Source organism: Lemur catta, chromosome 9 (genome assembly GCF_020740605.2).
Source record: "Lemur catta isolate mLemCat1 chromosome 9, mLemCat1.pri, whole genome shotgun sequence".
Taxonomy (NCBI): domain Eukaryota; kingdom Metazoa; phylum Chordata; class Mammalia; order Primates; family Lemuridae; genus Lemur; species Lemur catta.
Genome location: NC_059136.1, coordinates 16,526,889 through 16,541,141, shown reverse-complemented (window position 1 = coordinate 16,541,141; position 14,253 = coordinate 16,526,889). Strand labels below are relative to the sequence as shown.

Genomic DNA, 14,253 nt, shown 5'->3' with positions numbered 1-14,253 from the left:
GAACAAGGTAACTGAATTCACGGTTCACTCTCGAGGCGAGCACGTCCCAAACGGCTCCAGCTGTTGATTCTGTAGCGCCGCTCCTGCCCACAGAGCGGCGGGCACAAAGGTACAGTGTGAATCCGGACGACGCGGGCGAGGGAGCGGAGGTCGGCCCGGCTCGAGGGAAGGGCGTGGCCGTGGGTTTATCTGAGGACAGTCTATGCGGGAGGAACGTGCGGTTCGTGGAGAGTCTGGGGGCCAGGAAGCCCCTTCTGCAAAGCTCGCTGCCCAGATGGGCGCGGGCGACGCCGCCGCGCGGGAGCAGGCTGGCCGCGGGCACGGCGCCCTCGCGGACTGCCCCGGCGCCGCCGGGAGTCCGAGCGCAGGCCGGCGGGGGCGTGGCCGCGGGTAACGGGCTGCTCCGGCCCCGCGGGCGCCGCGCCGGCCCCCACGCCCCCTCCGCCCGCAGCCCCAGTGGCAGACCGCGGGCGGGGCGCGCGGGAGGATTTTTTTTTTTTAATGTCAAACTTTGGCCACGTGAACCGCCCCCCATTCACTTTTGCGCCAATCGCGCTGCGCGGACGGATCCCGAGAGGGGCCACGGCTCGCCGCCGCCGGGGCCGCTTCATAACGCGCTGTGCGTGACGTGAGGGGCTCCTGTTGCAATGGCGAGCTAAGCCGGAGGATGTGCTGCTGCAGCGGCGGCGCCGGCCACGAAGAGGACGGGGGCAGGCGTAGCGCGAGCCGAGCCGAGCCAGCCGGGGGACGCGAGCAGGGCGGGACGGGGGCCCGGCTTCGGCTGCCACTGCCGTCGCCGTCGCACTGGCCCCGCGCCCTTGCGCGCGAGCGGGAGGAGCCGCCACCGCCGCCTCGCGCCCGAGCCGCCGCCGGCGCGCGCCGGGCATGGTCCCCTCTTAAAGGCGCAGGCCGCGGCGGCGGGGGCGGGCGTGCGGAACAAAGCGCCGGCGCAGGGCCTGCGGGCGGCTCGGGGGCCGCGATGGGCGCGGCGGGCCCGCGGCGGCCGCGGCGCTGCCCGGGCCGGGCCTCGCGGCGCTAGGGCGGGCTGGCCTCCGCGGGCGGGGGCGGCGGGCTGAGGGCGCGCGGAGCCTGCGGCGGCGGCGGCGGCGGCGGCCCGGCGGGCGGAGCGGCGTGGGCATGGCCGCGCGCGGCCGGCGCGCCTGGCTCAGCGTGCTGCTCGGGCTCGTGCTGGGCTTCGTGCTGGCCTCACGGCTGGTGCTGCCCCGCGCCTCCGAGTTGAAGCGAGCTGGTCCACGGCGCCGCGCCAGCCCCGAGGGCTGCCGGCCCGGCCAGGCGGCGGCGGCGGCTTCCCAGGCCGGCGGGGCGCGCGGTGATGCGCGCGGGGCGCAGCTCTGGCCGCACGGCTCAGCCGCGGATGGCGGCCCGCGGGACAAGAACTTTCTCTTCGTGGGAGTCATGACCGCCCAGAAATACCTGCAGACCCGCGCCTTGGCCGCCTACAGGTGAGCCCTTGCTTCCCGGGCACCGCTTCCTGCATCCAACATCCCAGCGGGTGGCCCTGCGGGTCCTCCCGGGGCTCGCGCCTTTGCCCGCTTTTGCTTTGGGATCTTGGTGTCTCCCGAGAGATGCCGGGCTTTGGCAGCGGAGATCAGAGGAGAGATGGTGAGTGCAAGACTCGAGAGCATCGGCTTCGGAGTCAGATGGACTAGGGTGGTTCCTCTGGGTGTGCCTCTCACCCTGACCTTCCACAAGACATTTCAGTTTTCCAAGTCTAGGCTCTCCCTTTTGTTAAAAGGGCCCGACTGATTGTGTCTCCCCCTTAAGGTTGTTGGAAAACTCGTAACACAGTACCTGTGGTCGTGGTGGTAGTGGTATTGATTCTCTAAAACTCGCACTTCTGCCCTTGCAAAGCGAGAGACCGTGTAAATTCATCTGGTTCTAGAGCTTTTCCTGCAAATGAAAGGGAGTGCACACTGGACCACACCGGGGTCTGTTGAGTAAAGAGAAAGAGAATCTTGGAGAAAAGCAGTTCCTGGCCTATGGTGGACTCAGTGGAAGACTGCATACCGCTGTTAATTAATTCAGTTTAGTGGTGTATGCATTTTATCCATAATTGGGACCTGGTTGGCCACATGAGTCATGAAGGTGGCTGGAATCATGTTCAGGTTTAACAAAAGCATTAGCCAAAGTAGTCTTTAGAAGGGAGATGATTTTGGAATGGCTGACATAGTTAGAATCAGATTTGTATTGGAGTGAATTTAAAGTAGGAGAGGGTTGTAGATTCAGTAAAGGTATTTGATGTAAACTTTGTATGTGTGAAGTATAGAAACACTTTATGGATGCAGTTTGGGTTTCATCCAGCCACAGAACAAACCAACGTGGGGAATGGTTTTAGAACATGAGTGTTCTGGGAATGAAATTTTAGAGCAGTCAATGCTGAGCAAGGCTAAGCTAGTTGCTGTTTGTTCTTAATTTATAACCAGTACCTTTATACTTTAGCTTTTAAGTCTAGTCCTGGTCTGAATTTTCAGGTGTTAGATATTGTGAGGGGAAAAGCATATAGCTTCTCCCCTTCCTTTAAGGGAGGAAGTAAAGGATTGAGAAAGAACGTGAAAGAGCTTTCTTGAATGGCTGCCCTTTGAATGTCTTGATCTCCATTCCTGCATGTTTTCATTAGAATCTTGCTTAAGTCCATGTGTTGCCAGAAAGGGTCCTGAGTGGCTGAAAAGTTTAGAATACAGGCAATGTGAATATAGACTAATACAATGACTTGGGAACCAGCAGATTAGGGCTCTCATGCAGACCTACCATGCATTACCTGGAATTTTATGTGAATCATACTTTTTGACCAGAGAAACAGCCACATCAGAAATTGAGGATGAGGCCGGGCGCGGTGGCTCACGCCTGTAATCCTAGCACTCTGGGAGGCCGAGGCGGGTGGATCGCTCAAGGTCAGGAGTTCGAGACCAGCCTGAGTGAGACCCCGTCTCTACTAAAAATAGAAAGAAATTATCTGGCCAACTAAAAATATATATAGCAAAAAAAATTAGCCGGGCATGGTGGCACATGCCTGTAGTCCCAGCTACTGGGGAGGCTGAGGCAGGAGGATCGCTTAAGCCCAGGAGTGTGAGGTTGCTGTGAGCTAGGCTGACGCCACGGCACTCACTCTAGCCTGGGCAACAAAGTGAGACTCTGTCTCAAAAAAAAAAGAAAAAAAAAAAAAAAGAAATTGAGGATGAGATTTATAAGTTGTGTGCAGCATGGTTTTGCAAATAAATCCATACGATGGCAATTTGGTGACAGACCATGTGAAATCACAACTTTGGGAGCAATGACCAAAGTAGTTACTTCAAATATTAGATGAGGTGACTCCCCCGTCCAATTGCATTTTCATGGTTATGAAATCAATATATGCAAATCAGCGGAGATCCTGATACACCAGCAATACTCAGAAAATGTAACACAAACTAGAACCACTATTTTATACTTGGGAATGTTATCCCAAAGCCTGAGCTTGATGCTTGCTCTTTTGGCCTTTTTCACACATCTCCTACCTCATATTTTTTTGGATGTAAGCTTTTATCTCACTGTTTATTTCAGGCATTGAAAAGTAGAAATACAGTTTGTCCTCTGGACCCATTCTCCATTCTTTTTGACACCTGTCTTTCTGAGAAACACAGCAGGAAACAGCATCCTGTCACTCTTTCTGCTTTCTCACATACGTTTTCTTTTATTTTTCTCATCCAAGAAGTCACTGTACTGAGAGCCTGGGGGTGGGCCTACTCTGCTAGTTAGGGTCCTCTGCATCTCTGCTTGTCAACCCTGTGTTTAGACTAGCTGTGGGAGATGGCACAAGATGATTTTAGCCTAAGGCTAAAAAGTTAAGGAACTTTGGGGGAAGGCCTCAATTGGGATGGAGGTTATAGGGTATAACTTATGATTACGGTTTTGCTGTGCTTTGCTGCCAGGGCCAAAAGTCCACACTGAGCTCTTAAAGTGGCAATTCCATGCACAGATTAGTATAAAAGTAAGCTTGAATCTTCTAGCACAAGGTGGAACTCTAGTTTGGAACTGGATGTGCTCAGTTTTACATTTTCCCTAAAAAACAAATTCACTCTTATAAAAAACTCCAGTTTTTGGTTTTTTAAAAACAAAACTATTGTTTGAGTTATGGGTGAAGGAAATGCCAACACTTTTAGTAAGATGGCACTATGAGTAGGATATAAAATGTCAAAATTTGGGTCTGGGAACTAGTAACTAGCAATCTCTTCTTTCCAAGAACTGAAATCCAAAAAGGGGCTAAAAAGCTTTTGAAAAATCCAAGGAAATAGGCCTGTCTGCACTAAAGTCACTGCACTTTAGTGATAGAGTAGCCCCATCATTAAGTATTTTTACTTTCTAGATGTGCCATATGCTTGAGGTCAGGGTAGGGGCCACCAAGAGATAGCAGGGCAGTAATAGCTGACAGCAGACAAGAAACAGACTTTAAAATGTAAGTGTAGCAGGTCAGAGACCAGCCAGGGCTAACTTCTATAGGCCCTGAGTAGGCATGGTAGCTGTTAAGTTCATAGGAGTGATCTGATTCATTCAAATGTTTAGATGCACTTAGGAGTCATCCCTTTGTAAAGCAAATACATGTATGGCCCCTCTGGGTCCAGGCCCTGAGTGTTGGGGACACAACAGTACAGATGCTTGTTCTCATGTTCTCTAGTGGGAGGGGCAGACACTTAAAAAAAGGGTTTCAGCAAGTGATGGGTGCTGTGGAGAAAATAGAACAGGGTAAGTGAGGGCAGGTGGGGTGGTGTCCTCTCTCTGTATTAGGTGGTTGGGGAAGGCTTTGAAGAAAGTGGCATTTAGGCTGAGGTCTGGTAATGAGGAGCCAGTTGAGTGAATATCATTGCTGAGTGTGCAGGGCAAAGTGAAGAGCTGCAAAGTCCCAAGGCAGTAACCCCCAAGAAGGCCAAAAAATGAAAGGAAATGGGCCAGCAGTATCTGGTCTCATGGAATTTTGTTCTAAGTAAGTGAATTAGAAAGCTACTGGAGGGTTTAAGCAGGAGAGGGAGGTGGGTAGCTGGGGTTCTACAAATGAACATAAAATAACTTATTTTGACTTAATCTGCGAAGTATTTGTATTCTAGGTAATTTCACTTTAATAGGATACATGATTCCTCTGAAATAGTTTATTATGCTAATTAGTGACAGGTTGTCCTAACCCTTGGGTTCCTTGTATCTTGTGTTACTACCTGCAGTTCATATTTTTCCCATGTTTAAAATTTTTTTCTTAGTTATATTCTTTGATATTCAGAAGGTAAACATGATATCTTTCCCTTTCTGTTTTAGGCTTCCCCCGCCCTTGCCCCTTAAGCTCAGAAAGTTATTGCTCTGGAGAGATTTTTAAAGGTAACATTTTTTTCCCTAATTCTAGAAAGGATAGAAATCATTTCAATCTTATTTTTCCCCCAAGTAGTACATTGTCTCAGTACCGTCTGTTGACTAAGCTCTCATTTCCCTACCCATTTGAAATGCCATCTTCATCATACTCAGAATTCTTGGGTATGTTTTTGGACTTTCTATTTTGTTCCATTGATCTTTCTGTCTGTTCTTGTGCCAGTACCACCCATTGGAATTATTAAAGGTTGAATAATATTTTAATATCCGGTAGACAAGTTCCCCTTTGTTATTCATCTGTTTCAAACATTTTTTGGCTACACTTACCTGTTCTTGCTGAAAGAGTTTTGAAGCTATTTAGATTTTTTTTGAAATCAATATTTTGATAAAAAGCATACATATTTAGCTTTTTGGTCCATTTTTATGCTCAGAACACTGAGCTAATCCAACACATTTTGTTTGTCTTGGTTCTTACCTCCCCTGGGCTAAAGATGGGGAAGAATTTTGTTCTTTCTTTACTTTCTCAGAAGAAAGGGGTGATAAAGGGCAACATTAAAGATTAACATCAGTCTCTAGGGGATTGTGGGAAGAAAGTTTGAGAGGCACTAGCTTTAGATGTAGGCATCTTGTTTCAAGATACTGTTATATCAGTTAATGACCTCTTCCTAATGCTTTAAATGAAGGCAGACTGTTCCTTTTACCAACCTTAATGAGTTCCTCCTACCTTATAAATCTGAGTTCATTTCCTTATTTCTTTTGCTAAGTAAACCATGTTTATCTTGAAACAGTTTAGAGTATTATTCGCTTTCTTAGATAGAATCCAATTTGGCAACATTTACACAGATGGCTTTTGCTTATAAAATCCAAATAATCAATCCGTAAGTGAACTTTTGGAGCACAACCCATTTCAGGTTATGAATTTCCTGTAGAAGACTACTCAACAATGTGGCCCTGAGCAAGAGTATAGTTTTTTTATGTCATAGTTCAAGATATTGATGGACTGAAACAGAATATTCCAGAGATAGCCATGGTTATCAGTACAGGAGTATGCATAATTGTGTTTTCATTGAACTGGCAGTTTCACTTTTTTTCCCTGTCTGTTAATTAAGCTATTATTTATTGAAAGTAGATTACTAATACTGGGCCCCAATCCCTGCAGGATTCATAGTCTAGGAAGGAAATGAATGACAGTACTGCATGATGAGGGCTCTGGAGGTGCTTGGGCTAATTACCGTGGGAGTTACAGAAGAAAGAGGCTTACACTCAGTGTATGAAGGGCGTCAAGAAGGGTCTCACCCACACTCCCACCCTTTTCCCCCTACTGAGTCCTGAAGGATGAGTAGGAGTTTTTAAGCAGAGACAACTGCATGTTTCCTAAAACATAAAATAGCAAAAAGTAGTGAAGTCATGAGAGACAGGACAGTTCACTGGGGCTGGCTGTAGGCTGTGGGTGGCAGAGTGGTAGGCAGGGACTTGCAGGGCCAGGCAGGAGGGAAGGTCTGTGTGCCAGGCTAAGGGGTTTGGGCTTTGTATTGTGAGTGTCCAGAGTTGTTGGTGATATCTCAGCAGGAGAATAGCTTGATGGGATTTGTGTTTCAGAAGATCAGTCTGGCAGTGTTACTGTTAGAGAGGGGGAGCTGGAGTAGGGCCGGAGCACAGACTGGTACCTGTTGGGGGGCACTTTGGTAGTTTTTATCAAGAACTTTAAAATGCATCTCTCCTGAGATCTAGAAATTCCTCTAGAAAATTTTCCAGAGGAATTTAAAGATGTGCTAAAAGGCATTCATATGAAATGGAAATTTCAGGTATCTTAGGTGTCTTGCATTAGGAGGTATATGGACCAAAGTCAATTTAACTGATGCATTCATACTGTAATCTACATCTCTAACCATTAAAAATGGTGTGGCTGAAATATTTTTATTGAAATGAAGAGAGGTTCAAAATATATTTGAGAGTGGGTAGTAACTTAGTGTGGCTAGTATGAGGCCATTTTTGTGTAAAATCAAGCAAAATAAACTTATGTGTTTGTGTAGCATAGAAAGAATAAAAGAATATACACACCATGATGCTAAATGATCTTTTATATTCTTCTTAGTGCTTTTCTATATTCTAAAACTATACCCTAGTTTTTCTACAATGAACAATTATTTAGTAAAAAAGCTATACTGAGACAGACAAAAAGGAGATGACAACTTTGGAGAAGAACTGTGCTTTCCATTGTGAGTGTGTTAAACTGGAGCTGCAGGGGACTACTGGGCACAGAGGGCGGGTTGGTCCTCGGCTCCTTGGGGTCATTGTTGTTTCAGTAACACGTAATTCTGTCCTGAAATGTAGGGTTAAACACGTTTACTTGGTTACTGTAACTATATTTTCCTCAGATATTCACCCAGTAACTTCCTGCTTCTGGGTGATACTTGGGAGAATTAGGTGATTGCATTTGAGATGTGAGGGCTTCACTTTCTGTATTTTAATGTAGATATTCAGTGCTTCCATCTGTTGTGGATACCTTTTTGGCTTCTGGTTCTGGAGGGAATTAGGGAAAGAAGAAACTTAGTTACAATTTAAAGGTAGGAAAGCTGTCTGTCTTCACTGTCATTTCTGAAGCATTTATAGCTACAAGGTATCTTCTGTAGACCTGGTCCCTCCCATAGGCCATGGCCTGGCTCCAGTCCGTGGACTGTTAGGAACCCGGCCTCCCATCACCGCCTGAGCTCTGCATCCCCATCTCCCACCCAGTCCTGTGGAAAAATTGTCTTCCATGAAACTCAGGAACGGGGCTGCACAGCAGGATGTGAGCAGTGGGTGAGAGAAGCTTCATCTGTATTTATAGCCGCTCCCCATCACTGGCATCACTGCCTGAGCTCTGCCTCCACACCCCACCCATCTGTGGAAAAATTGTCTTCTATAAAACTAATCCCTGGTGCCAAAAAGGTTGGGGACTGCTGTAGACAAATACTTTTGCCTATGGATGATTAAAAATAAGATACAGTCTGCCCTGATTTGGTGTCAAATCGGTGCTTCTAAACCAAAAACCTGAAGGTTATTTAAAAAATGTAGCTATTAATGCCATTAGAGTTGTGGTTTGGGGCTGGGCATGGTGGCTCATGCCTATAATCTTAGCACTCTGGGAGGCCAGGGCGGGGGGATTGCTTGAGGCCAGGAGTTATGAGTTCAGCCTGAGCAAGAGCAAGACCCCATCTCTACAAAAAATAGAAAAATTAACCAGTCGTGGTGACATGTGCCTGTATTCCCAGCTACCCAGGAGGCTGAGGCAGGAGGATTGCTTAAACCCATGAGTTTGAGGCTGCAGTGAGCTATGACTGCGCCATTGTACTCCAGCCTGGGCAATAGAGCGAGACCCTATCTCAAAAAAAAAAAGGAAAAGTTTTGGTTTTGTAAGTTGATCATAGGTGCAAAGGCTGATTTTGTGTTCAACTTTGTTTTGTATATTTCTGACAGTAATGCCTGCAAACAAATGGGCAGGATTTAGTGTAGCAAATGGATCCAGACACAGAATGCAGGTTTCAGAAGCTAATGTTTGAATCGAGTTTTCTGGCCTTCAGTTAAATCCAGCCCAAACACTGCAGAGGTGCCCTTGACTGGCAGGTTTTATCTGGGCTTTCATGTCGCCAGACCAGGCAGACAAAGAGCTGGTAGAAGTGGTTGAAGTGTGTGTAAGGTTGCTGTCCTTATCTGTGATGACTCTTTCCTCAGCCTTATCAGCAACCAAGAGACTGGAAAAGAAATGTGTCTAATAACCTGAGAGATAAGTGTGTGGGATGGAAAAGCCAATACGCTGGCCAGTGGAGGCTTTAGAGTCAGGGTGGCCGTTGGCTGCTGTCACGCGGCTTGATACCATGTGGTGCCTCGATCCAGGAAGATGGTGGTTTACAAAGAGGTTGGCCAGAATAATTTCGGGGTGGTGTTACTGTTTGCGTTAAACAACACTGACTTTTTTTTCTTAGAATTAGATTTGAAAACTTAGATTTTTTTCCACGTATATTATTAAGAGTTAGTTGCATGTTTATAGATGATGAATATTCCCATTGTTTGCTATGAACCTAGGCTCAAAGGACAGGCTCCTCGTAGCTCTTAATACTTGGAAATGCCCTCTGGTCTAGTGCCCAGGCTGTTGTTGAAGTGGGAAACTGTAATCCACCCTGCCAACAGCTTTATTGAGAGAGAAGACAGACTCTCAAATGCTTGATTTCCCCTTAAGTCTATTTTTTAGGATTGACAATAAAGAGTATAATTTGATTTCTCTTTTAAAATAATTTTCCCACCACCTCTATTATATTTTCTCACTTACTTTCAAAAAGAATTTGAATTTGTTCACATGATAAGAACATGCACAATGAAGCAGTTAAAAGATTTTAAAAGAGGAAACCACAAACACGGAAGGGGGAACTGCAGCTAAATACATTTGCCGTAGAGCTCTTGGGACCAAGGCAAAGGAGGGAGATGGTGGACTGAATAATGCTTGCAACATTATGCCAGGGGGCATTCCTTCCAGCTGAGGAGAGGCCTATGGCATCACTTGGTAGCCTTGGAAGACCGCTGCATTTTCACAAGGCCCATGGCTGCTCCGACTGGCAGCATAGCATAGTGCGCTCCATGTACTTTTTTGGGAGGATGAACTAAAACTGCTGCTCCATCAAAATGTACTTCCTGTAAGGATAGCCGTCACATCTGCCCTGCTTTCTGTACCATGGCCCTGGGGAGAAGTAGTTTTTATGCTTAACCCTGAATAGTGGGACAGAGTCTGTGACTTCTCCTGGCTGCCTGCTGGAAAGCTTATGGATGAATCTGGGCCCACCCTTAGCAAATCCGTAGATCACCTTAGGGCAACTAGGTCTCGGCACGTGCTCTCACTCCAGTTGGAGTGGGTATCCTGAGAGTGCTCTGATGGATTCGAGATGCCACTGGGTGGAGAGCTGGGCAGGGCAGCCCCAGCCAGGAATTGCCCCTCTTGCCTTGCTGGAGTTTCCTGCTGTTGTTTTCTTTCAGCCTCATTTTCTTGCTTATTTTTCTCATTCTCTTTGAATTTTGGCTAAGGTGTTTTAAATCCTTTCTGTGACAGGGAAGAATATAAATACAGTCAGCTCTCCATATCCCAGGGTTCCACACGTGTAGATTCCACCAACCTCACATGGAAGATATTTGGAAGAAAACCCTGATAAAAAGTAAAGTACAACAATAAAAAAATAATACAGGTGAAACCAATACAGTATAATAACTATATTGTATTAGGTATTATAAATATCTAGAGATGATTTAGAGGGGATGTGCCTAGGTGATAAGCAAGTACTACGCCGTTTTGTCAGGGGCTTGAACATCTGCAGATTTTGGTATTTTTGAGGGTCCTAGAACCAACCACCACTGGATTCTGAGGGACAACTATATATACATTTAATTCCTATTTATCAGTTTTATAAAGAAAAACCTATATTCTCCCTTTCTTCTTTGACTCCACCTTCTGAGATGATTTTATCATGAGTCCTTTCAAACTTACGACAACCCAAAATGAGTGACTCAGGCGAAGATTGCAATCGGTGGAGGTTTATTAAGCCAAAGTTTGAGGACTTGCTGGGAAACACAAACCACATACAAATCTGTGACTGTTTTTTGAAGGGCGAATTTGAAGAGAAAGAGGGAGGGAAGGAAGAGTCAATTATGCAGATGTCCCTGGGTAGGTAGAAGAATGATCTTGTCCTGTCTCTGTTCTGTACCTGAGAAGATAAACTTATATTAAACATTATTAGTATAGAATGAAAAGACTTTAGTTTTAGGAGCTAGACTTAGCCTCTAGACCTAAAGTTATAATTTGCATGTCCTTGCTTATGGGAGGCCAGCAAGGAATTTCCATATGAATGACCCATGGTGGCAGTCCTTATAGATGCCCAAGGCCCTTTACCCTTCCTTGGGTATCTGGCTACTGTGTAATGTTAGTAGCAGCTATTCAATTGGGAGGGGGTGTTGCATGACTCAGCCTCCAGGCTTGACCTCCCTTGTGCATAAGCAGTTGTTGGGGGGTGGTCCTGAGATTGTTATTTTCCTTTACACTTACCACTCTGTAACCATCAGACAACACATGTAGTAGTGGTTTGGGGGAACTCCTAGAAAATCTCCTCACTTTTTAAATGATAAAAATGAGTATAACTATTAAAGTTTAGAAAGTACAAAAGAAAGAACTCAATGTTACTCCATTTTTCCTTCAGTTTTAACTCATTGGATAAAGAAATGTTTTTATCACAAAAGTAAAAAGTTTCCTGTTGTCAAATCTTTTGATTTTCTTGGTTGCTTGTTAGCTTAACACTTTCACCCAGATAACATTTTTCTAACTCTAAATATGCCTGTTGCAGAAATTTTAGAAAATCTAGAAAACACAAAGAAGAAAAGTAAATCACTTCTGTTTTCCCCCATCCAGAAATAACCACAGTGAATACTCTGGGGTGGAGTTGTACATTATTTTATTTTTGTATGTATACTTTTGTTCCCTTAGTAAGCTACATCACAAGTCTGTACTGTTGCCTGGTTTTTAAATTTACCCATGTATTAGAAATATATACCCGGGACAACAGTCATGCTGTAGATAGAGTTTTGTACAGAAATGTATTTTATGTAGTTTTTCTTAAAATGCTGCTGTATAGAAATGGAGACTATGGTATTAAGTCCTAAGTCAGCAAAGGCATTCCTTAGCTAAGCTACTATCAGTCCAGCCTTGTTACTTGACTGTTGTGATTTAACTTGGTTTAGTGATAGCAGCCTAGAGGAATGGAAGATTCGCTTGGCACTCTCAGATTTCAACTGTCTTATCTGGGCTTTAGCAAGAGTCAGATATCAGTCCATTGAAAATGAGCTTTCTGGCAAGGGCATTTGCAAATACTCTTGCTGTTTCAGTTAAGCAAGAGCTCTTTGCTTCTGGTAACAAATGTGTTGATGGCAAAGTGGACATTTGCTTGTGAAAATTAAGGAACCTGTCTCTGTTGCAGAAGGAGGGCTAGCTTGCTTCTGCAGCAGCATTTCCGTCAATTCTGTGATGTTATTAATGCATACCCTCCTCCTTCCTAAGCATGATGAATCATGATTTATGTCCCACAACTCCTTCACTTTGTGGAGCTATTTAAGCTAAAGGCACCCTAATTGAAAAGTTCACAATTTCAAAGATTAGAGGGTTTACAAAGACTTCATATTGAGAGATTTCTTTCAAACCGCCAGTCATTTAGAACAGAAAAGGACAACATGAGGTTTTTCCCTGGGTTACCTAAAAAGGAATAGATGGTAATTGGGTGGAGTTACCATAAAACTGCAGAGAGGCTTTTAAGGATGGTTTGAGGTTAGATTGTCTGTTTTTAAAATTAATTGGTTTCCCTTCTTGGACAAATTACACCATTTCCAGTCATGGTCGAGGCATTCATTGTGTCTGTGATGGCTGCACTGCTAGAGCTCCCCTCGCTGTGTTCTGTCCGGTGGGGCCACGTGGGAAGCAGGGCTAGACGAAAGTAAATTTTGATCCTCTGTCTAATATGAAAGATTATGGTATTTTAAAGTGAAAACACTCTTAAAATTTAAAGTCTTAGACTCCTACGCTATAACATTGTCTGAGATTGATAGTAAAAGAAAATTCTCATATATAGCATGAGGGTTAGGGTTTTAGCCAGAAATGAGAGAAACATTTTCCGCAGTACCTGTGCTCCCACATCTCATCTTTGAGACTGACTGTTCCATGTTCAGCCCACACGTTCCCGTTTTCCCCTATTTTTTCTTTCACTACCTTATTTTGTTTGCAAACTCCTATCTTCCCTAATAATCAATCTTACCTACATAGTGCCAGGCAGGCTTCTAAGCACTTTACATATAATGACTCATTTAACCCTCAAAGCAACACTAGCAGACAGGTACTATTATTATCCCCTGTGTACAGGTCAGGAAACTGAGGCACAGAGTAACTTGCCCAGAGTGGAGTTAGGATTCTCACCCATCAGTGGCCTGATTCCAGAGCTTGTGCTCTTAAGCGTTATGCTATAGATTGTCTCTTTAGTATATTGTTCCTTTGAAGGCAGGTATTGTCTTCCTACCCCATCTCCCAAATGATATCATGGTGCTTTAGTATTTTCATGGCTTCTGGGGTTGGCTGCTTTAGTACTACTTTGAACTTCGTTTGTTTTATTAATCATGTTAAGCAGAGTATGTATTGGCTATAGCTAAAGTTAAATTGATTTTCTTCATTATCCTTTTAAAATCTGTGGTAAGATGCTACAGACAATTTAGCTTTAAATTATGTTTCAGAAGTACCACGAATGGTAGTATATTTCAACTCCAGCATACCTGTGAATTTTGCCTCTAGTTGTTCTCTTGTAGTTTGATTAAGTCAGTTTCCTCCTACATGTAGGAATGGTGGGAAGTGTTAGTGTGGCTGATGGAAAGTGAAGAGAAGGTCATAGAAATGATTTCTGCCCTTTTGAAAACATAGGGCATCTTTAAGTCACTTATTGTACAGGAATGGGCAGGACTCATTCCACACATTTGTTGACCTTTATCATGTGCCAAACACTGAAATGATTTACATTTTCAAAGAATTGCTGTGACTGCCAAGCAGAAAGCATTTCTGCATAATGAGAGCAGGCATCAAGGGCTCCTTGAGGAGTGCTGGGAAGTTGTCTGCCCTCCAGACATCACCACGGTGTAGAAGAGTACGTGTAGATTGTCATACATGCTGTGTATGTTGCAGCACATGCACATTTGCAGAAGGACTTGTCCCTTCATAGGAGGAGTTGGTTTCTCTTTAAAATAATTGTTCCATCTCTGTTGTTTATTCTACATCCTTTTTCTTAGGAGTATATCCTTTGTGAAAATGAAGTACAGTAACTGGTAAAGTATCTAATATCATAGAATTAATGTATG

The 14,253-nt window shown here is 44.8% G+C and overlaps 1 protein-coding gene across 1 annotated transcript in view; it reads left to right on the top strand.

Moving 5' to 3' along the window:
* The first annotated feature begins 1,129 nt into the window (after positions 1–1,129).
* Positions 1,130–14,253, top strand: part of CHSY1 (chondroitin sulfate synthase 1) — a 66,559-nt gene continuing 53,435 nt past the window's right edge. The window contains exon 1 of the mRNA XM_045560591.1: positions 1,130–1,463. Coding sequence (XP_045416547.1) covers positions 1,138–1,463 — 326 coding nt within the window. The 5' untranslated portion in view covers positions 1,130–1,137. The remainder of the gene's footprint in view (positions 1,464–14,253) is intronic.